Source organism: Ahaetulla prasina, chromosome 3 (genome assembly GCF_028640845.1).
Source record: "Ahaetulla prasina isolate Xishuangbanna chromosome 3, ASM2864084v1, whole genome shotgun sequence".
NCBI classification, from domain to species: Eukaryota; Metazoa; Chordata; class Lepidosauria; order Squamata; family Colubridae; genus Ahaetulla; species Ahaetulla prasina.
The window spans coordinates 148,855,891-148,878,834 of NC_080541.1; the positions used below are offsets into that span (position 1 = coordinate 148,855,891).

General features: G+C 41.5%; 1 protein-coding gene across 11 annotated transcripts in view; it reads right to left on the bottom strand.

Annotated features, from left to right (window-relative positions):
• Positions 1–14,362: 14,362 nt before the first annotated feature.
• LRRC8D (leucine rich repeat containing 8 VRAC subunit D) overlaps positions 14,363–22,944 on the bottom strand; it is an 88,164-nt gene continuing 79,582 nt past the window's right edge. For 6 of the 11 annotated variants that reach the window (XM_058174969.1, XM_058174967.1, XM_058174966.1 and 3 more), the window contains exon 3: positions 14,364–17,360. In XM_058174969.1, the coding sequence (XP_058030952.1) occupies positions 14,782–17,358 (2,577 nt within the window). In that variant the 5' untranslated portion in view covers positions 17,359–17,360 and the 3' untranslated portion in view covers positions 14,364–14,781. Of the gene's footprint in view, positions 17,361–22,944 lie in introns of all 11 variants that reach the window. The other 5 variants (XM_058174971.1, XM_058174972.1, XM_058174975.1 and 2 more) reach the window with 1 other exon arrangement.

Here is a 22,944-nt window from a genome sequence, read left to right on the forward strand (position 1 = left end):
TTCAAGTCCCACCTTAGCCATTAAAGTCAAATGGGTGACTTTGGGCCAGTCATTCTCTCTCAGACCAACACAGTTCACAGGGTTGTTGTTGTGAGGAAAATAGGAGGAAGGTGTTGGTTATTTTCACCACCTTGAGTTATTTGTCAAAATAATAAACGAGGGATAAATAAAATAAAATAAATAAAATACAAGCACTGACCTCAAGTATCAGAAGTATAGCATGTGTGATCCTCCATATCCTACTAAACTACCAACATCCCAGCTTTAACTACCCTGTTTTCCCCAAAATAAGACATCCCCTGATAATAAGCCCAATCAGGCTTTCGAGTGCATGGCAATAAGGCCAAGTGCTTATTTCAGGGTTCAAAAAAATATAAGACAGGGTCTTATTTTCAGGGGGAAATGGTAGCTAGGGCTAATGAAAATTGAAAGGAACGTTGGTCCTACTGATACGATCCTTCTCATTGAGTGGAGGCAGCATCCAGGAATGGGTTGTCCCGTCAGCCAATCAGACTGAGTCTGTCAAAGCTGTTTGGACCCACCCTGTACCAATGGTTCCAGCTTTTGGCGAAGATGAAGGGACAGACTCAACGTGGTCAGCTCCGATGCAATCCAATGCGGACTGAGGGCCAGCCCTACTCTAGGGTGGGGCTGGATGCTGCCTCTACTCAATGAGAAGAATCGTATCAGGTAGGACCAGCGTTCCTTCTCCCTTAGTAGAGGCAGCATCCAGGAATGAGACATACCAAAGTGGTCATATCCTCATGGGTGGGTCGTGGCCTGGTCCAAGTTCCCCCCATCCACCAGCACACCCGCCTACAAAGGCTGCTTCAGCAGAGGCATATCTGTTCAGCTTATAGTGCTGGATAAAGAGGGACAGAGAGGACCAAGTAGCTGCGTGGCAAACCTCTTCCAGAGGCCTGCATTGTCCACACTGCACTTGTGCCCGCACTCCTTGTGGAATGTGCCATAATACTCTTGGGCAATGGAATGGCCTGTATCTCATATGACTTGGTGGCCCAGGGTCGATGGAGTGACCTTAGCCACTAAGGTGGAAGGCTGAAAGGATATAAAGAGCGACTCCATCCTCCGAAAGGAGGAAGTCCGTTTAATATAAATCCGGAGTGCTCGTCTCACGTCTAGCATGTGCCACTTCCTTTCTAGTGGATTCTCTGGATTGGGACAGAAATCTAATGGGATAAGTTCCTGGGCCCTGTGGAAACACATATTAATTTTCAGTATGAAGGAAGGGTCCAAACGTAAAATCACTTGGTTTGGGTGGAACATGTAGAGGTCCGGTCGGATGCAAAGCCCCACCAACTTCGAGATCTGCCTGGCCGATGTTATGGCCACCAGGAAGGCCACCTTGCAAGTCAGGAAGTGCAATGTGGCCTCTTTCAGTGGTTCAAATGGATCCTTGGTCAGTGCCTGCAGTACCTTAGTGAGGTCCCAAGTTGGATAATGGTGAACCACTAGAGGTTGAAGCTTTGTTGCGTCCCTGATGAACCTTCAGACAGCTGGGTGCTGAGCCAGGGAGTCCAACCCCGCCAGTAAGGACCAATGAAAAGGCAGCCACCTGGCAACAGATTGTGTTTGGCGAGAGACCCATGTCAAGCCCCGTCTGAAGAAAATCCAGTATCTGGGGCAGGGACACCGAAGTTGGGTCCAATCTTGATTTGGAGCACCAGGAACAAAAGGCTTTCCAGGTGGAATCATAGATTCTGTTTCTGGAAGGCCTCCTGGAGGCTTGAATGGTGGCAATTACCTTAGAGGAGTAATTGTCCCAGCTCAGATCACTCCGCTCAAACACAAGGCAGTCAACTGGAGCCACTGTGGGTCTAGGTGGACCAGCACCCCCTGGCTGAGGGAGACTCTGTCTGGTTGTATCCTCCAAGGTCTGGCCACCAAGAGGGCAACTAAGTCAGCAAACCATGGCCGATGTGGCCAGTACAGGGCCAGGAGCAGGACTTCCATAATGGCTGCTGAAATGAAGTCACCCATGTTTGCAGGAATGTAATCCCTGCTTTCCTCTCCTGAATGGAGGCCAGCGGCCGTTGGCATGAAGGTGGCCTCTATGCCAGTCTTCTGCCTCCCAAGTTGGTGTCCAGGGACACCCCTATAACTGTCCTCTGGCCATAAATTGAGCAAAAGCTGTCTGTTGCCAAGCAGATTTCCCTGTTGTCAGGCAGATTTACTGAAGCCTGCTCACCAGCGCCATCTGGTGACCACTGTATTTCAGGCTGGCTGTCAAATTGCTCAGGCAGCTCCAATGGCTGCAATGAAAAAAGGCACAAAGTTGCAGCCCTGGCAGAGGCTGGCAGAGGCAAACCTTTGAGGCGTTTGGCTTTCTTCAAGGCTTTATCAATCTCTTGATCGATAGCCTTCTGTCTCCTCATAGCCTCCTTTTCTGAAGCTTTAGAAGCCTTTTTGGAGGCTCTGCGGTGTTTTGCCAGCTTCTCCATGGCTCCCCTGTCTGCGGGCCTCTGTCCAGAGGTTCCTGCCACCTCGCCAGTCTCTGGGGCCAAGGGAGCCTGAGGTCTGTCAGCCAAACCACTTCAAATGCGACAGGTGGGGCATTTACTACCATTTTAAAGCTGCACAGGCACACCCGAGTCGGGCTCCGCTGCTCCGCTGCGCAATAGCGCTTGCCGGCCTGAGTAGTATACCTGGCAACCGGGCAGGGACTGTAGTGCCTTCTGGGCCCTAGGGCCAAGGCAGGGCTTGGGACAGCTGTCTGGCACAAAAACCAGTCCTTCCCAGCGATCCAGGACTAACCTGGCAGCCAGCACTCCCTCAGCCGCAAGCGAAGCCTCCGAAGCCAGCCGGAGTCAAAGAACACCGCCAAATGCACAGCCCAAGGGTCAGTGGCAGAGATGGAAGGTATTGCCCCCTCCCTTTCAGAAGCACCATCCGGTGCTCAAATCCGCTGCAGCACGGCTCTCAGCGGGGTCGGGCTAAAGCCCTTCACGCTGGAATTGATAACTCTACCAGTGTGTTTGGGAGCATGCAACAAAGGATGACAATTGAAAAATGTGGATGGTAGTGAAGCTATCCAGGAATAGGTTGTCTGGAGCAAAAAAGACGACGTCTGTCTTGACCTAAGACTGAGTCAAAAGCTGGAACCGTTGGCACAGGGCGGGTTCAAACAGCTTTGACAGACTCAGTCTAATTGGCTGATAGACGAGGACAACCCATTCTTGGATGCTGCCTCCATTACAAGGAGAATGAGAGAGTTTTATCTCCTCTTATATAGAAGAAAATTACTTGTAACAATAGCCACACTGCAAAGTATTTTAGCAGCAGCCGGTGCAGGGTTGATAGAAGATTGAATTCAAGTATCCACTGATTGAGTTTGGAACCAAGGCTCTCTTCTATAGCTTATATGACAGGTAGTTTGGTTTGGTGCCTTTGAATCAGTATTGACTCCTAGCAAATATGGAGCAGTTCATATTTTCTTGACAATTTCTTTGGATTGCTATTGGATCCTTCCTAAGGCTGAGAGAAAGCGACCGGTTCAAAGTCAGCCAGCTGATTAAGTGTCTAAGGCAGGACTAAAATTTACAGTCTCCTAGTTTCTTGCCTTAACCACACCACCAGATTGGCTCTGCATGCCACAATGGCTTGTGTAAATCAAATTGAATGGTGGGGAAATTGTAGACAATCCCTCTTGCTTTTTGGAGGAATAGATACATTAATTAATCATAAAGAGGTTGAGAATGGGAACTCTTGTTTTAAATGCCACAGCTATGAGAAATTTTAAAGTTTAAGGAATTTTTTTACTACCTTTAGGTTTCCTTTTGTTGCCACGTGCATTGTTTTGCCTGCTGTAAAGACAGCAGATATAGAATTTCATATAACAATTTCAAATAATAATTTTGTTATTTTGCAGACAGTATTGTGGGGTTTTTTTTTTCTGGAACAAGCAGCAATAAGACAAAGCTCAGGGAAGGAAGCAAACCTCCTCCTCAAAAATAGGTCATCTTGCAGATATTGGATTTGGAAAGAAAAACACCTCTCCTATAAGTTACGTCAAGCCTGTAGTCTATTTTTTTTTCCCAGGGAAGCATTTTGAGACCTCAGTATGGGCCAATCAATGTTAAACTGGCAGGTACAGCAAATTGGTGAAGGATTATCAGAGTTCTAAACAGGGGCCTGCTTCTAGATTAGGCTCTGCTCAAATGACATGTATAATTACAGTAAACAGTCTTTAAGCGTTCCATGGAATTAGGTAGCACTTCCAGCTTCATTTCTCTTAAAGGAATGCTGTTCAGTTTTACAGATATTTCTTTAGAAATCCTTTCAAGTAACTGCGTACTCTGAGATCATGGAACAGTACTCATGAGGTGATGGCCATTGTATGCAAGTCATAGTTGATTGCGCACTAACGTCACTTCTTCATGGATTTTCAGTGAGTGCAGTTTGAGGCCAGAATAACACAGCAAAAGATTCAGAAGCAGCCCTGCCCTTGCTTGTTACCCTGCTACGTTTTTACAGCTGCTCTCTATTTTCTGGAAATCCAGGGTGTGGACCTGGGATCAATTTATGCAAAATCTGCAGTGTTTTGTGGAAAAGAATCCTTTGGTCATGGCTCCAGCATTTTCATCTGTGAAATGGGGGACTGGATTTTAATTCTATACTGTACATTTCTTCCTCTGGTCCTCTTACTGAAATGTCTCCCCCCACCCCCACCCGCCTTTTAGCAAATGGCATGATATTGCCTCTTGCTAGCTCCTTGATTTTAAATAGCAACAGAGCAGCGCAAAGCAAAAGAAACTGGCAGCTGCAAATAATAATTAAAGGGCCACATGATAAGACTTTTTATTTATTTATTTATGGTAACTGACCAGCTTACATAAGATAACAACTAAAGTAGTAAACAAGCCAAGCACGGAAGGACCAGTTTGAGCTCTAACGCCACATCTGATTTGGCTGCTGCTGCTCAAAGAGCTGCTCTTTAACTGATTTGGTTCCTCACTTTTGTGATGGTGGCTGCGGTCCAGATACGTAAAGGTGTTTCTGAGGGCCACTGAAAATGTAGTGTCCGCCTTCACAGCTCTATGCATTGAAATGCAAGTTTGTGATCATCAGGCATGTTCTCCAGCATCTCTTACTTTTATAGTGTGCCTTTTCCCAGATCAGTCCTTCTATTCTAATGAAGGGATTTGCTTCCTCAACTAGACTTGAATTCTCACTTTAGGAAAGTCGGTGTCTTTTGATTCACTTTCTCCCAAGCATCCTCTCTTCTGCAGATCCAGCTGTCCTTGTTGCCATATTTTAAATAAACAAATCAGCAGTATTTATACTGCATGTATATTTGTTTTATGGCAGGGGTGTCCAACCTTGGCAACTTTAAGACCGGTAGACTTCAACTCCCAGAATTCCCCAGCCAGCCCATGACTTGTTCAAGTCTACCGGTCTTAAAAGTTGCCAAGGTTAGACATCTCTGTTTTAGGGAATATAATGGAAGATGAACTCATTTAACCAGGAACCTCTGTGGTTCTTTGCCCTTGGTACCTGTGCCAAAGTTGCTTTTATATCTAAAGTGCTATGGCAACCATATTCTGCTGGCTGAAAATGCTTTCTTCATGTGGTTGAGCAGAATGTTGAGTTCATTATACTGACTTCTACCTGATGTGTTAAAAGAGGGAGAAGCTCTTTAGCTACTAATGCACAACTACCTGCTTTGAAGAAATTCCACGTTCTTTTGCAAAGATACTCGAAGCATGCTTCTTGATGATGTACTTTCTGTGTCAACTGATAAAGCAAAAATTCTTCCACAAGCTGATGGCACTGCAAAGCATAAATATTATCTGCCACTGGCCTATTCAGGCCTTACTAGTCTACTTTAACTATTATGCAAATTGTTTCACTGCTTTTTAAAGATTTTGTATATTTTAAAATTTTTTACAAGTCATTTCTATTTCCTCATGTAGAACAAAAGCTAAGTGGCAGTTTTAAAAAACTTTTCATATGTAATTATATCCCTAAAAAGAAGAAACACCTATTTTAAATAATCTAAGAGGCATTTAGCATAGAAAGTTTAAGACATTTTAGTATTTTTTTCAAACTGAAGGATGGTAAATAAAAACATTTTTTTTAGTATTCCATGAATAAACCTTAAATTTCAAACACAACTAGCAAATAGAACTTTTGCCCCAAATCCAGCTAAAATTTGTAGTCAAATGCTATGTGTTTCTATTCAGAAGCCTGCCTGAATTGTATGAATATTATCCAAGAGAAAGTATCTTCATTTTATACCTAGGCAGAAAAAAACCAAAGGTACAAGTACAGATTAGGCAAAAGCTGGCCCAAAAGCAGTAACTGTGAGAGGGACTTTGGAGTCCTAGTGGACAATAATTTAAATAAGAGCCAGCAGTATACAGTAACAGCCAAAAAAGCTAATACAATCCTTGATTGTATAAGAAGAAGCACAGAATCAAAATCATATGAAGTATTAGTACCATTTATAAATTTTACTAAGACATGGAACATGGAATACTGCATCCAGTTTTGGTCACAACTTTACAAAAAGATGTTGAGACTTTGGGAAAAGTGCAAAGAAGAGCAACTAAGATAATTAAAGGCTGGAGACAAAACAAACTTCAGCTCTTAATCAGTGGATTTGCCTGTTACAAAGAGACACAGCAGCTCTCGCTGTCTTTTATATCCTGTGGGGTGTGGCTCCATGACTCAGCACTTCCTAGGCCTGCCCCACCCTTGCTTCTGTTGTTCCCTCCTCTCCTGTGTACGAAACCTAGGGTTCAACCAAACCCGATTGCTGTCAGCTGGGTCTGCAGGCATGGCCTGGGGGGGGGGGGAAGAGTCAGGGGAAGGAGGCCTCGTTATCTCTTTCACCTGGCATGCTTCTGGCTCCTGGAGCTGAGCCAGGGAAGCCGGTGCTCCCGAGGTAAGTCCTGACGGCCCTTCCCCCTCACTGTCCAAGTCACTTTCTGGCAGGAGGCCCGGCTCGGGGGGCGCAGACACAACACTGACATCCCCTAAACTCTGCTAAAAATGTTACCTAGCTTGGTAATGAAATGTTCGGTAACCAACCAACCAATCAGAGAATGAACCTTCACCCTCAGGTCTTTGTATTTGGTGATTTAATCCAGTTCCTTCTTTTCTGCTTCTTCTCCAGATATTACCATGTCCACTATCCATTTTTGTCTGTCTTATCGATCAGAATTCTCTAAATGTCAGATTTCATCCAAGAGCCGGTTTGGCCTAGTGGTTAAGGCACCTCACTAAAAAAGGGGAGATCATGGGTTCAAGTCCCACCTTAGCCATTAAAGTCAAATGGGTAACTTTGGGCCAGTCATTCTCTCTCAGACCAACACAGTTCACAGGGTTGTTGTTGTGAGGAAAATAGGAGGAAGGTGTTGGTTATTTTCACCACCTTGAGTTATTTGTCAAAATAATAAACGAGGGATAAATAAAATAAAATAAATAAAATACAAGCACTGACCTCAAGTATCAGAAGTATAGCATGTGTGATCCTCCATATCCTACTAAACTACCAACATCCCAGCTTTAACTACCCTGTTTTCCCCAAAATAAGACATCCCCTGATAATAAGCCCAATCAGGCTTTTGAGTGCATGGCAATATGGCCAAGTGCTTATTTCAGGGTTCAAAAAAATATAAGACAGGGTCTTATTTTCAGGGGGAAATGGTAGCTAGGGCTAATGAAAATTGAAAGGAACGTTGGTCCTACTGATACGATCCTTCTCATTGAGTGGAGGCAGCATCCAGGAATGGGTTGTCCCGTCAGCCAATCAGACTGAGTCTGTCAAAGCTGTTTGGACCCACCCTGTACCAATGGTTCCAGCTTTTGGCGAAGATGAAGGGACAGACTCAACGTGGTCAGCTCCGATGCAATCCAATGCGGACTGAGGGCCAGCCCTACTCTAGGGTGGGGCTGGATGCTGCCTCTACTCAATGAGAAGAATCGTATCAGGTAGGACCAGCGTTCCTTCTCCCTTAGTAGAGGCAGCATCCAGGAATGAGACATACCAAAGTGGTCATATCCTCATGGGTGGGTCGTGGCCTGGTCCAAGTTCCCCCCATCCACCAGCACACCCGCCTACAAACGCTGCTTCAGCAGAGGCATATCTGTTCAGCTTATAGTGCTGGATAAAGAGGGACAGAGAGGACCAAGTAGCTGCGTGGCAAACCTCTTCCAGAGAGGCCTGCATTGTCCACACTGCACTTGTGCCCGCACTCCTTGTGGAGTGTGCCATAATGCTCTTGGGCAATGGAATGGCCTGTATCTCATATGACTTGGTGGCCCAGGGTCGATGGAGTGACCTTAGCCACTAAGGTGGAAGGCTGAAAGGATATAAAGAGCGACTCCATCCTCCGAAAGGAGGAAGTCCATTTAATATAAATCCGGAGTGCTCGTCTTACGTCTAGCGTGTGCCACTTCCTTTCTAGTGGATTCTCTGGATTGGGACAGAAATCAAATGGGATAAGTTCCTGGGCCCTGTGGAAACACATATTAATTTTCAGTATGAAGGAAGGGTCCAAATGTAAAATCACTTGGTTTGGGTGGAACATGCAGAGGTCCGGTCGGATGGAAAGCCCCACCAACTTCAAGATCTGCCTGGCCGATGTTATGGCCACCAGGAAGGCCACCTTGCAAGTCAGGTAGTGCAATGTGGCCTCTCTCAGTGGTTCAAATGGGTCCTTGGTCAGTGCCTGCAGTACCTTAGTGAGGTCCCAAGTTGGATAATGGTGAACCACTGGAGGTTGAAGCTTTGTTGATGAACCTTCAGACAGCTGGGTGCTGAGCCAGGGAGTCCAACCCTGCCAGTAAGGACCAATGAAAAGGCAGCCACCTGGCAACAGATTGTGTTTGGCGAGAGACCCATGTCAAGCCCCGTCTGAAGAAAATCCAGTATCTGGGGCACGGACACCGAAGTTGGGTCCAATCTTGATTTGGAGCACCAGGAACAAAAGGCCTTCCAGGTGGAATCATAGATTCTGTTTCTGGAAGGCCTCCTGGAGGCTTGAATGGTGGCAATTACCTTAGAGGAGTAATTGTCCCAGCTCAGATCACTCCGCTCAAACACCAGGCAGTCAACTGGAGCCACTGTGGGTCTAGGTGGACCAGCACCCCCTGGCTGAGGGAGACTCTGTCTGGTTGTATCCTCCAAGGTCTGGCCACCAAGAGGGCAACTAAGTCAGCAAACCATGGCCGATGTGGCCAGTACAGGGCCAGGAGCAGGACTTCCATAATGGCTGCTGAAATGAAGTCACCCATGTTTGCAGGAATGTAATCCCTGCTTTCCTCTCCTGAATGGAGGCCAGCGGCCGTTGGCATGAAGGTGGCCTCTATTCCAGCCTTCTGCCTCCCAAGTTGGTGTCCAGGGACACCCCTATAACTGTCCTCTGGCCGTAAATTGAGCAAAAGCTGTCTGTTGCCAAGCAGATTTCCCTGTTGTCAGGCAGATTTACTGAAGCCTGCTCACCAGCGCCATCTGGTGACCACTGTATTTCAGGCTGGCTGTCAAATTGCTCAGGCAGCTCCAATGGCTGCAATGAAAAAAGGCACAAAGTTGCAGCCCTGGCAGAGGCTGGCAGAGGCAAACCTTTGAGGCGTTTGGCTTTCTTCAAGGCTTTATCAATCTCTTGATCGATAGCCTTCTGTCTCCTCATAGCCTCCTTTTCTGATGCTTTAGAAGCCTTTTTGGAGGCTCTGCGGTGTTTTGCCAGCTTCTCCATAGCTCCCCTGTCTGCGGGCCTCTGTCCAGAGGTTCCTGCCACCTCGCCAGTCTCTGGGGCCAAGGGAGCCTGAGGTCTGTCAGCCAAACCACTTCAAATGCGACAGGTGGGGCATTTGCTACCATTTTAAAGCTGCGCAGGCACACCCGAGTCGGGCTCCGCTGCTCCGCTGCGCAATAGCGCTTGCCGGCCTGAGTAGTATACCTGGCAACCGGGCAGGGACTGTAGTGCCTTCTGGGCCCTAGGGCCAAGGCAGGGCTTAGGACAGCTGTCTGGCACAAAAACCAGTCCTTCCCGGCGATCCAGGACTAACCTGGCAGCCAGCACTCCCTCAGCCGCAAGCGAAGCCTCCGCAGCCAGCCGGAGTCAAAGAACACCGCCAAATGCACAGCCCAAGGGTCAGTGGCAGAGATGGAAGGTATTGCCCTCCTTTCAGAAGCACCATCCGTGCTCAAATCCGCTGTAGCACGGTTTCAGCGGGTCGGCTAAAGCCCTTCACGCTGGAATTGATAACTCTACCAGTGTGTTTGGGAGCATGCAACAAAGGATGACAATTGAAAAATGTGGATGGTAGTGAAGCTATCCAGGAATAGGTTGTTCTGGAGCAAAAAAGACGACGTCTGTCTTGACCTAAAGCTGAGTCGAAAGCTGGAACCGTTGGCACAGGGCGGGTTCAAACAGCTTTGACAGACTCAGTCTAATTGGCTGATAGACGAGGACAATCCATTCTTGGATGCTGCCTCCATTACAAGGAGAATGAGAGAGTTTTATCTCCTCTTATATAGAAGAAAACTACTTGTAACAATAGCCACACTGCAAAGTATTTTAGCAGCAGCCGGTGCAGGGTTGATAGAAGATTGAATTCAAGTATCCACTGATTGAGTTTGGAACCAAGGCTCTCTTCTATAGCTTATATGACAGGTGGTTTGGTTTGGTGCCTTTGAATCAGTATTGACTCCTAGCAAATATGGAGCAGTTCATATTTTCTTGACAATTTCTTTGGATTGCCATTGGATCTTTCCTAAGGCTGAGAGAAAGCCACCGGTTCAAAGCCAGCCAGCTGATTAAGTGTCTAAGGCAGGACTAAAATTTACAGTCTCCTAGTTTCTTGTCTTAACCACACCACCAGATTGGCTCTGTATGCCACAATGGCTTGTGTAAATCAAATTGAATGGTGGGGAAATTGTAGACAATCCCTCTTGCTTTTTGGAGGAATAGATACATTAATTAATCATAAAGAGGTTGAGAATGGGAACTCTTGTTTTAAATGCCACAGCTATGAGAAATTTTAGTTTAAGGAATTTTTTTACTACCTTTAGGTTTCCTTTTGTTGTCACGTGCATTGTTTTGCCTGCTGTAAAGACAGCAGATATAGAATTTCATATAACAATTTCAAATAATAATTTTGTTATTTTGCAGACAGTATTGTGGGGTGGTTTTTTTTTTCTGGAACAAGCAGCAATAAGACAAAGCTCAGGGAAGGAAGCAAACCTCCTCCTCAAAAATAGGTCATCTTGCAGATATTGGATTTGGAAAGAAAAACACCTCTCCTATTAGTTACGTCAAGCCTGTAGTCTATTTTTTTTCCCCAGGGAAGCATTTTGAGACCTCAGTATGGGCCAATCAATGTTTAACTGGCAGGTACAGCAAATTGGTGAAGGATTATCAGAGTTCTAAACAGGGGCCTGCTTCTAGATTAGGCTCTGCTCAAATGACATGTATAATTACAGTAAACAGTCTTTAAGCGTTCCATGGAATTAGGTAGCACTTCCAGCTTCATTTCTCTTAAAGGAATGCTGTTCAGTTTTACAGATATTTCTTTAGAAATCCTTTCAAGTAACTGCGTACTCTGAGATCATGGAACAGTACTCATGAGGTGATGGCCATTGTATGCAAGTCATAGTTGATTGCGCACTAACGTCACTTCTTCATGGATTTTCAGCGAGTGCAGTTTGAGGCCAGAATAACACAGCAAAAGATTCAGAAGCAGCCCTGCCCTAGCTTGTTACCCTGCTACGTTTTTACAGCTGCTCTCTATTTTCTGGAAATCCAGGGTGTGGACCTGGGATCAATTTATGCAAAATCTGCAGTGTTTTGTGGAAAAGAATCCTTTGGTCATGGCTCCAGCATTTTCATCTGTGAAATGGGGGACTGGATTTTAATTCTATACTGTACATTTCTTCCTCTGGTCCTCTTATTGAAATGTCTCCCCCCACCCCCACCCGCCTTTTAGCAAATGGCATATTGCCTCTTGCTAGCTCCTTGATTTTAAATAGCAACAGAGCAGCGCAAAGCAAAAGAAACTGGCAGCTGCAAATAATAATTAAAGGGCCACATGATAAGACTTTTTATTTATTTATTTATGGTAACTGACCAGCTTACATAAGATAACAACTAAAGTAGTAAACAAGCCAAGCACGGAAGGACCAGTTTGAGCTCTAACGCCACATCTGATTTGGCTGCTGCTGCTGAAAGAGCTGCTCTTTAACTGATTTGGTTCCTCACTTTTGTGATGGTGGCTGCGGTCCAGATGCGTAAAGGTGTTTCTGAGGGCCACTGAAAATGCAGTGTCCGCCTTCACAGCTCTATGCATTGAAATGCAAGTTTGTGATCATCAGGCATGTTCTCCAGCATCTCTTACTTTTATAGTGTGCCTTTTCCCAGATCAGTCCTTCTATTCTAATGAAGGGATTTGCTTCCTCAACTAGACTTGAATTCTCACTTTAGGAAAGTCGGTGTCTTTTGATTCACTTTCTCCCAAGCATCCTCTCTTCTGCAGATCCAGCTGTCCTTGTTGCCATATTTTAAATAAACAAATCAGCAGTATTTATACTGCATGTATATTTGTTTTATGGCAGGGGTGTCCAACCTTGGCAACTTTAAGACCGGTAGACTTCAACTCCCAGAATTCCCCAGCCAGCCCATGACTTGTTCAAGTCTACCGGTCTTAAAAGTTGCCAAGGTTAGACATCTCTGTTTTAGGGAATATAATGGAAGATGAACTCATTTAACCAGGAACCTCTGTGGTTCTTTGCCCTTGGTACCTGTGCCAAAGTTGCTTTTATATCTAAAGTGCTATGGCAACCATATTCTGCTGGCTGAAAATGCTTTCTTCATGTGGTTGAGCAGAATGTTGAGTTCATTATACTGACTTCTACCTGATGTGTTAAAAGAGGGAGAAGCTCTTTAGCTACTAATGCACAACTACCTGCTTTGAAGAAATTCCACGTTCTTTTGCAAAGATACTCGAAGCATGCTTCTTGATGATGTACTTTCTGTGTCAACTGATAAAGCAAAAATTCTTCCACAAGCTGATGGCACTGCAAAGCGTAAATATTATCTGCCACTGGCCTATTCAGGCCTTACTAGTCTACTTTAACTATTATGCAAATTGTTTCACTGCTTTTTAAAGATTTTGTATATTTTAAATTTTTTTACAAGTCATTTCTATTTCCTCATGTAGAACAAAAGCTAAGTGGCAGTTTTAAAAAACTTTTCATATGTAATTATATCCCTAAAAAGAAGAAACACCTATTTTAAATAATCTAAGAGGCATTTAGCATAGAAAGTTTAAGACATTTTAGTATTTTTTTCAAACTGAAGGATGGTAAATAAAAACATTTTTTTTAGTATTCCATGAATAAACCTTAAATTTCAAACACAACTAGCAAATAGAACTTTTGCCCCAAATCCAGCTAAAATTTGTAGTCAAATGCTATGTGTTTCTATTCAGAAGCCTGCCTGAATTGTATGAATATTATCCAAGAGAAAATATCTTCATTTTATACCTAGGCAGAAAAAAACCAAAGGTACAAGTACAGATTAGGCAAAAGCTGGCCCAAAAGCAGTAACTGTGAGAGGGACCTTGGAGTCCTAGTGGACAATCATTTAAATAAGAGCCAGCAGTATACAGTAACAGCCAAAAAAGCTAATACAATCCTTGATTGTATAAGAAGAAGCACAGAATCAAAATCATATGAAGTATTAGTACCATTTATAAATTTTACTAAGACATGGAACATGGAATACTGCATCCAGTTTTGGTCACAACTTTACAAAAAGATGTTGAGACTTTGGGAAAAGTGCAAAGAAGAGCAACTAAGATAATTAAAGGCTGGAGACAAAAACATATGAAGAACGGTTGAAGGAATTGTGTATGGCCAGTTTAGAGAAAAGAAGGACATGATAGCGGTATTCCAGTATTTGAAGGGCTGACACAAAAAAGAGGAGGTCAACTTATTTTCCAAAGCACAAAAAGGCAAGACAAGAAACAATGGATGGAAACTAATCAAGGAAAGAAGCAACCTGGAATTAAGGAGAAACTTCCTAACAGTGAAAACCAGTGGAAGAGCTTGCCTTCAGAAGTTGTAGGTGCTTCATCGCTGGAGGTTTTTAAGAAAAGACTGGACAACCACCTATTTGAAATTGTATAAGGTCTCCAGCTTGAGCAGGCGACTGGACTAGAACACTTCCAAGGTCCCTTCTAGCTCTATTCTGATTGAAAATATAAAGAATTTCAAACCTAATTGCAATTAGGTTTATATGTAAACACATTTCTATTTACATATTGCGGGGCAGATGAAAACTATATTGAATTACTTACTACTGAATTATCTATAGATTTTTCTTGTTCATCATTAACAATAATACTTGCCTGAATTATCATTCCAATTTTATAAAGTAAAGAAAACTATGGCCTTTAACACAGCGCTAAATGAACAGAGCCGTTTAAAATTATTTATAGTAAGAAAAGGTCACCAATTTAATCATGTACGGTAAGCAGGCAAGCAATCTGTAAACATTCAAAAGCGGCAGCATCCATGTTACAAACATAAGGGAAACAAAAATCAAGATTGTTTTAACGATTCCCCCACCCCTTCTTCTTTGCCCTCCCAAAATTTTGGAAGTGATGTTTAAAAATACTACAAACACCAAAGGAGATTCTACCGGGCTTAACAGTCCTTTCTTACAAAAAGAAAAAGTTCCAAATTCTCAACACAACATTTTATTAGTGTGCTCTTTAATATGATCTATATTGGTCATCAAGTTCGAGCTCTATTTAAATCCCATTAGCAAAGGGAATGCTTGTATCTTGATTCAATGCTTCTTTAACTTCTGAGGACAATGTATCAAAAAGATGATCTTCTACAATTAGTCCACTTTTCCTGAGAAGCCGACACTGACCCAAAGTGGCTGGTAGACGGTCTAAACAGTTCCCCTTCAGCTCTAGGTTAGTTAGTTGCAACAGCTGGCCAATTTTTTCTGGAATTGAGGTGATGCAATTTTGTCCCAAACTCAAAGTTCTCAACTTGGAGCATTTAAACAGCTGTTTTGGCAAAACTTCCACTTTATTTCCTGTGATATGCAAGTGCTGGAGATTTTGAAGCAACCCTATTTCCACAGGAATCACCGCAATGGAGTTGTAGCTTACATCCAAGCATCTGAGTTTTTGTAAACTGAATACTGCAACAGGTAAGGATTCGAGTTTATTATTGGAGAGGTAAAGCGACTCCAAATTTTTAACATGGGTAATGGAAGAAGGAATGTTAACTATTTTATTGTGCCACAATTTCAGACAAGTTAGTCTTTTTAAATGTTGGAAGCTGATGACTTCTTCAATTGTGCGTATGTTGTTCGACTTTAGGTCTAGTTCCTGCAAGTTAGTGAGACTAAAAATGGCATGGGGAATACGTTCCAGTTCACAGTTCTGCAGCTCTAATTCTGCTACATTCATCATTTTCTTAAGGCTATTCAGTACAAAAAGCTTGGTACCATCGTTGTGAATGACCAGCTTGGTTAGATGTGGTGCTACATCTGTGATGTTAGATGGAATTTTGGTCAAATTGCTTTTCACATAGAGAATTTTAAGGTGTCTTAATTCTCTAAGTGATTCAAGTCCTATCATTTTATTGTTTTCAGAATTCAAGTTGCCTACCAAATACAACTCTCGGAGATTTTTAAGTAAGTACACCCAAGCTGGTATCTCTGCAACATCAGTAAATTTCACATGCAGGCATCTCAGGTGGTCACGAAGAAAACTGAAGGCTGTCTGCTCCACCTTTGCAGGGCAATGATAGAGATGTAGCTCTTGAAGGTTAGTCATCTGAGATATTTTAGCAGGGATTTTTGCTTCAGGAATCAGCTCAAGTTTTAACACATCTAAATCTGTCAGATCAAAAACCGCATCCGGGACTCCCGATAGCATGAAAAGATGTAATTCTTGCTTATCCTGAGCATTGCGAGAAACGTGCTGCCTCAATTTTTCAAAAGTCCATTCATGGTTCAAACTTATTTCCCTCAATTTATTTTCACTGACCTCTGACAGAAATACACCAAACCTCTTGGAGTAAAGCTGATCGTACTGGTCAACCATGTGCAAGAGAAAAGCAAAATCATTTTTAACATCTGGAATATCGCTGAAACTGCTCTCCTCTCTAACTTTTTCAAAAGAGTACTCCTTCAGGGGTAACCGAAACAACCAGAAGAGAGTGTACAGACAGACAAAACCATAGACACAGATGAGAGAAATATAACTAATAAGCAACTTTTTTAACATGTAAGCCATATTGTGTGTGCATTCAAATTCTTGGTAGCCAGTCAGATGTTCCACTTTGGGCATGCAAATGTGCTCAAAGCTGATTTCATTGACAAAATTTGCTGTGTAGCAGAGAATAAATATGAATTTTACAGTTTTGATGACAGTCTGAACAACATAGAGCTTATAAATCAAATCACTGTCTTCCACGTGGGCCCGGAATTTCCGTACTTTTTCAAAGAGTGCTTTGGCTTGCTCTCCATCTTTTTTGTCCAAAATGGTCATACCCGGAACTTCAATAACTGGCTTTTCTGCTGAAAACTTGAAACCGGTCTTGTTTATCATGGGGGTACTGGCATTTGGACTTCCTTCATCACTACTAGTTGATACATGCTTTGGCAGGGACTGGGCCCCAGTTAGTCTCTGTTTATTCTCCTCAGAATCTTCACACGCCGTTTCAGACAATGCTTTTGTAGTCCAAGGGGATTCAAAGCATTTTCCTAAAATAGAGACAAAATGCTCAATTTTTGAGCAGGTTTTTGGGTATTTAAACCAAAAATTGCTACTGACCATTAAAATAATTGTGTGTATAAGAGCTAGGTAGGGAAAGTACTTCGAATACCAAGGAAGAGCCACATGATAACACATCTGGTTAATGAAAACATATTGCTGATAATCCAAGTTAGTCTTACGGCCCAGAAAATCTTTCTGCTCCTTCTTTACTTCCTGACTTGCAGCAGTTGAGTGTAATGGGGGATAGGCAGTTCTACGTACATCAGGCGTTGTGACAGGTGTTGTGTCAAGAGATACAGTCATGGCTGCCTGTTTGTCTTTGTCCTGAATAGCTGGCATTTCGGATTCTGGCATATTTGTAGCTTTGGCACTTCCCAAGGGGCTGGGTTGCATTTTCGCACTTACAGCAGACTGCAACACAGGCAAACAAACCACCTGATCTTTGGTCAACTGCATGGTTCCAGCAAAAATGGCAACCATTAGCATTACAACTGCCAGATAATCCATAAATACATCCCACCATGGTTTCAGAATTCGGTACGTTGGCTGTATGTCATTCAGAGATGCAACTTCTGCAAGGGTAAACATTCCTGTAACAAAACAGAAGTTTCTGTTAATCACTGCTGAGAAACACAATAATAATTTATGCATTTCTTTATTTTTAATTTCTATTTTTCCTACTTGTTTTAATTTCAATTTTATCTCTTATAAACTGTGAACAGCAGCCACTTTTAAAATATAAACGGTGGACAACAGCCACTATTAAATATAAAATAAATATATTTTAAGGTCTTTCCAGCTGTACTGACAAAAAATTAAAACTGTGACACTAAAACATTTTCCTTAAATGTATTTTAACGTTTTAGTAGATGTTTTAGGGTTACCATCTTAATTTAACATTTTAAGACAGAAATGAAAGAAAATAATACAGAGCAAATGACCTTCAATGAGAATCACTCTGTAATAGGTGGGCTACATAGTAATAGTCTATCTTATAAATTATAGCCATTAATAGTATTATTAAATCAAAGCAGTAGTCCATATAAAAGGGACAGTAAGCAGTACATATGGGATTTTATTTTTCCAACTTCATATATACTTATCTATTCCAATATGGATATATTGCTATATTCCCGTTTCCAAAACCCTGAACATTTCTTACGGTAAGGAAAAATCAATCTAATGTAATGGATAGGTGATGCTTCAATGCTATTAAATAATTAGCAGATGTAAATCCTCCTGTTAATCTTTTCCCATAAGACAGGCATTATACTCAAGATTTTATGGTCTATCCAATAACCTGCAGGCTGATTTTAGGATTAATTGTCTCAAAACCAAAACAATCAAAGTTTGCTTTGAACTGCCAAAGAAATTATGTTTCTTTGGAATACTGGAAGGCCTAGAAGCAGGAATGCAGAATTAATGTAATTCAGCATATTTTTCAATGTGAGTTAAGCACATCTTTACTCTCGTCCACTGAAATAAAAGAGAATGAAAATGTTTTCATGATCATGAACTTGAATGACATTTCTGCCCTGTCCATGTTTAGCTCAATCTTAAATTGTTTGATTAAAAAAACAATTCCCTAAATTCAGTGTAAGTTTATTTCCAAATAATCAGGAGACAATTGGAGTCTCAATGTCTTCTGAGTAGCAAATATGATATACCGGTAAATATGAAACACAAGTTCTGAAAATACAAATTATCAGAAATTAGCTACTTGATATAATCAAATCTTTGCAATAATGTAGGCTAACCTAATCATGATTTTACAAGAAATTCACTAAAACCAGCTTTGTTAGCCGTTTAAGAGCTCTAGAAAATCTAAGGAGGAAGCATGATGTAATTTAGTTATTCTTTGTAAAGCTTTCAAGTAATAATGTTAATAAACAGAATGAAAATGTATATTTTTATTATGAAAAAATATAAGCAGATTTCAAAAGCCAAGATACTAGTACTGGTACTAGGTACAGAATTACTGACAAGGTGTTCTTCTAACATCTTCTCATATGAATAAAAATGGATTTTACACACATGCACACAACACACACACACACATTGCTTCTTCAGTTGAAAGTTTTGTGCCACAATTCAACGTTCCCCAATCTTTCTGGCACCAGGGACCGGTTTCATAGAAGACTATTTTTCCACAGACTGGGGGGGAGGGGAGAGAATAATTTCAGTTTTGTTTGCTCGCCCATTGCTTACCTCCAGCTATGCAACCCAGTTCCTAACAGACCACAGACCAATACTGGTCTGTGGCCTGGAGGTTGGGACCTCTGCTACAATTAGTATGTCAGAATGCAGCACTTTACTACTCGCTGGTTTACAATAGTGTAACTAAGAAGCCATGCCAAAAACCACGTCATATAAGCAGAACTGATATAAATTGGGAAAGTCACTAATCATAAGCCAGCATTCTCCAAATCACATACATACCTGACTTTTACATGCAGTAAAGTGAGATTGGGGAAAATAAAGGTATACAATGATCTTTCATGTTTTGCTGCCTAAATAACCATCAGTTTTAAGGCTGCAATATTACTGAACCTAATGTGAATAAATAAATATAGTTAAGACTTAACTGTTAATGCTATAATAATTTAAAACTTTGAAGCCAGGAGGAAAAACTAAAAATAATTATTTCATTACTGGTTAGATAGATTTATTAGATAGATTTACACATGTAGATTTTATGCACAATTAATTCAATTTACTATGGACTGCAAAAATCTGTCTGTTCACTAGATGCTAGCAAATAGCTTGTTTTTTAATCCCCTTGTTGCCATTTGGTGGTCCAAAGTTTTGTAGCCCACGTTTCATAATAGCATTTTCCCCCTCTTTCGGTCAAACTTAAACTTAAACATTAATCTTCCATCTCCCACTATCAATATGTGGAAAAGTCAAAATTATCTAAGGAACAAAACTGTGATTAAGTAAATCAACAGCAAAAGCTCAGAACTTTAGATCTGAAGGCCAGAAATATTTTTCAGAAGTCTTGGCTATAGTTTAGAAAACAGCTCCAAAACTTGCTAAGAAAGTGAATTTTCTTATATGACAAAAAAAGAGACTTCATGTAAAGCACAGCTGTCAAACTCGTGGGCCACATGCACATACATCATGCGCTGGCCACACCAATGCCTGGTTTAGCGAAGGAGGGGGGGAAGTCATGATACGTCACGACGACGCTATGACGAGGTGAGTTTGACACCCTTGATGTAGAATAATATTAATTAAATATATTATAAACCATTTGTTCAATAATTTAACTATATTTAACTTAAACAAGGATTTTGTTCTGGGTCTAACCACATCTTTTTCCTGTCTCTGATTATTTTAACTATATTTGTGGCACCAGGTGTTCTAGAAAGTTTGAAATGCAGAAATGTGGTGGTATTATATATGTAATTCAGTATGCCAGTAGATACTTTCAAGACTGCAAATGGGGAAAATAGAATTAAAAATGCTTACTAATTTATTCTCAGGAGATAGGTGAAGAATGTTTCAATTTAAAGAGAACAGTAGCCTAGAAAGTACATTGCGATAAACTACGTCAGTTCTGAATGGCTCTTTTCTTCACAAGCTTTCCTATACTCAGTGAACTGATTTACCATTGCAAATCATGCTGTAGACATATTAGATGTTCATTTAAAGAGTTACAGTTATTCCTCAGTTAATAACAAGGTAACTGGGGCCAGAATTTCCATTGCTAAGTGATGTAGTTATAAAGCACAATGTTGCCGGAATGCACTGCTTAATGATGACAATCCTGCAACTCCCCCATTGCTGTTGTTAAGCGAGGATCCTGGGGTGTTAAGCAACTCCCAGGTGGTTGCAAGCAGGCCTGCAGGCAGGTAAGGCATAGTGGTCCAGGAGTGGCTGCTGTTGGGTAGGAGTAGGTGTGCAAGTGGCCTGAGAGGCTTAGCAAAATTATAGGCAGGGGTACCTGGTGCAAAGCGGGGGATGATGCAAGTGCCTTACTGAAGTAACCTTCAACTTTTCCTGCTGGTTTCCCCATTAGCTTTGCTTGCAGAAAGCCAGCAGGGAACATCACAAATAGAAATAGCATTTAGACTTATATACCGCTTTACAGTGCTTTACAGACCTCTCTAAGCAGTTTTACAGAATCAGCATATTGCCCCCAACAATTTGGGTCCTCATTTTACCCACCTCAGAAGGATGGAAGGCTGAGTCAACCTTCAGCCTGGTGAGATTTGAACTACCAAATTGCAGGCAGCTGTCAGTCAGCAGAAGTTGCCTGCAGTATTGCACTCTAACCACTGAGCCACCATGGTGACTATGTGATCGCAGGACACTGTAACCATAAGTGCAAGTCGATTGCCAAGTGCCTAGATCCCAATTACATGACTGCGGGCATGTTGTCACCACCACAACTTCAAGGGCCAGTCATAACTTGGAATGGCTGCTCAGCAAAGACTACTTGTATTAAGAAATGCTTGCAAAACAAACACATTGCCTCGAGATTGGTATGTACTTAGCAAGCCAGTTTAGTCTGGTATATTAAATTCTGTATATATTGCTAATAACCTGTACAGGCTGGAAAACATTTAATATCTCATGACTTTCTATGATTTTTGGCGGGGATTGTGCATAATCACCTCTCCAATGAAGGGATAATAACATGCATTTTGAGTATAATTAGGTGAAAACCTGGGTTTTTATTATGTTCAGAAAAGTTACCCTTGCAAGCAAAACACACCGGCTTCAAAAAATCCAGTAAAAGAAAATATCCAGGGAACACTATACTCAGTCAGCTAAAGTAATTATTCCAGTTAAAATAGATTTGTTTCACATAAAGAACCTTCTAGCTGTTCTTGTATTTTCTAGGACACCTTTTCACCTTCACTTATCCACAGTGCACTTTAAAAGTAAAAATAATAGCTATATTCTTTTCCCAGAATCCTAAGAATTGTTGTGCTGCAGGAACAGATACAACAAAAACCTCATCATATCACCAAATTACCATTTCCTATGATTATACTATATCTTCATCATTCCTCCATAAAGGATCTTAACCTGGTAAGCAAGTGAGTTTGATGAGGGATTTGAACCCAGAAATCGTTCTTAGGTTAAGATGCACTCTGCACTTCCGCTTAAAAACAGCCCAGTTTTAAAACAGAACAGCATCCCCATTTTGTATGAAACTAATTAAATACTTAACTGGTACCAACTTTATACAATATAGCAGAAAAACTCCCAAGAAGTTTATGTTTAGAAACAAAAGTATATTGGGATAATGGAATCACTATTTATGTTGTGTTATGTTATGTTATGTTATGTTATGTTATGTTATGTTATGTTATGTTATGTTATGTTATGTTATGTTATGTTATGTTATGTTATGTTATGTTATGTTATGTTATGTTATGTTATGTTATGTTATGTTAGATTAGACTATCTAACGGTTTCTAAAATGAAGAAGCTAAATTGCTCTGGGACTTTAGAATTCAAACACGCAAGCATCTGCCACACAACACTCCAGATTTAACCATGGTTTATAAGAAAGATAAAAACATCTGGATAGTGGACGTGGCAATTCCTGGAGAAAACAGAAGAGAAGACAAAGAAGTGGAGAAAATCACAAAATACGAAGATCTGCAAATAGATGTAGAATGACTATGATAAAAGAAAGCAAAGATAGGACCAATAGTAACAGGCACTTTGCACCTTGGGTGCAATTCCAAAACTTCAGGAGTACTACTTGAATGCCATCAACATTGACAAAATCACAATCAGTCAACTGCAAAAGGCAGTTTTTACTTGAAACAGCTTACATTCTGTTATGATACCTTTTGCTCCATCAAACAACATCTGCCTATCCCAGATTCTGGGGAAGGATTCAATAGGTGGATAAAAATGCCAAATCTAGTCTAAACATCTGGCTGACTGTGTGACCAACCATAACAGTAATAATAATAAGTTGATGCTCAGAATGTTACAGAATTGCTGTGACTAAACACAGAAATTTTGAAACTCCACTTCCTTGGTTCATTTTACTTTCAAACTCTAAAAACATATTTCAAAAAACTGCTCTCAATCACTTTTCACCAAAATGTGGAACAAATTCATCAAAGCTGCTTGAAGAATTATTGAAATAAAAGTGTTTGAAAGCACTTCAAAGTACTCATTTTATTACTATGTAATCCTTATTTG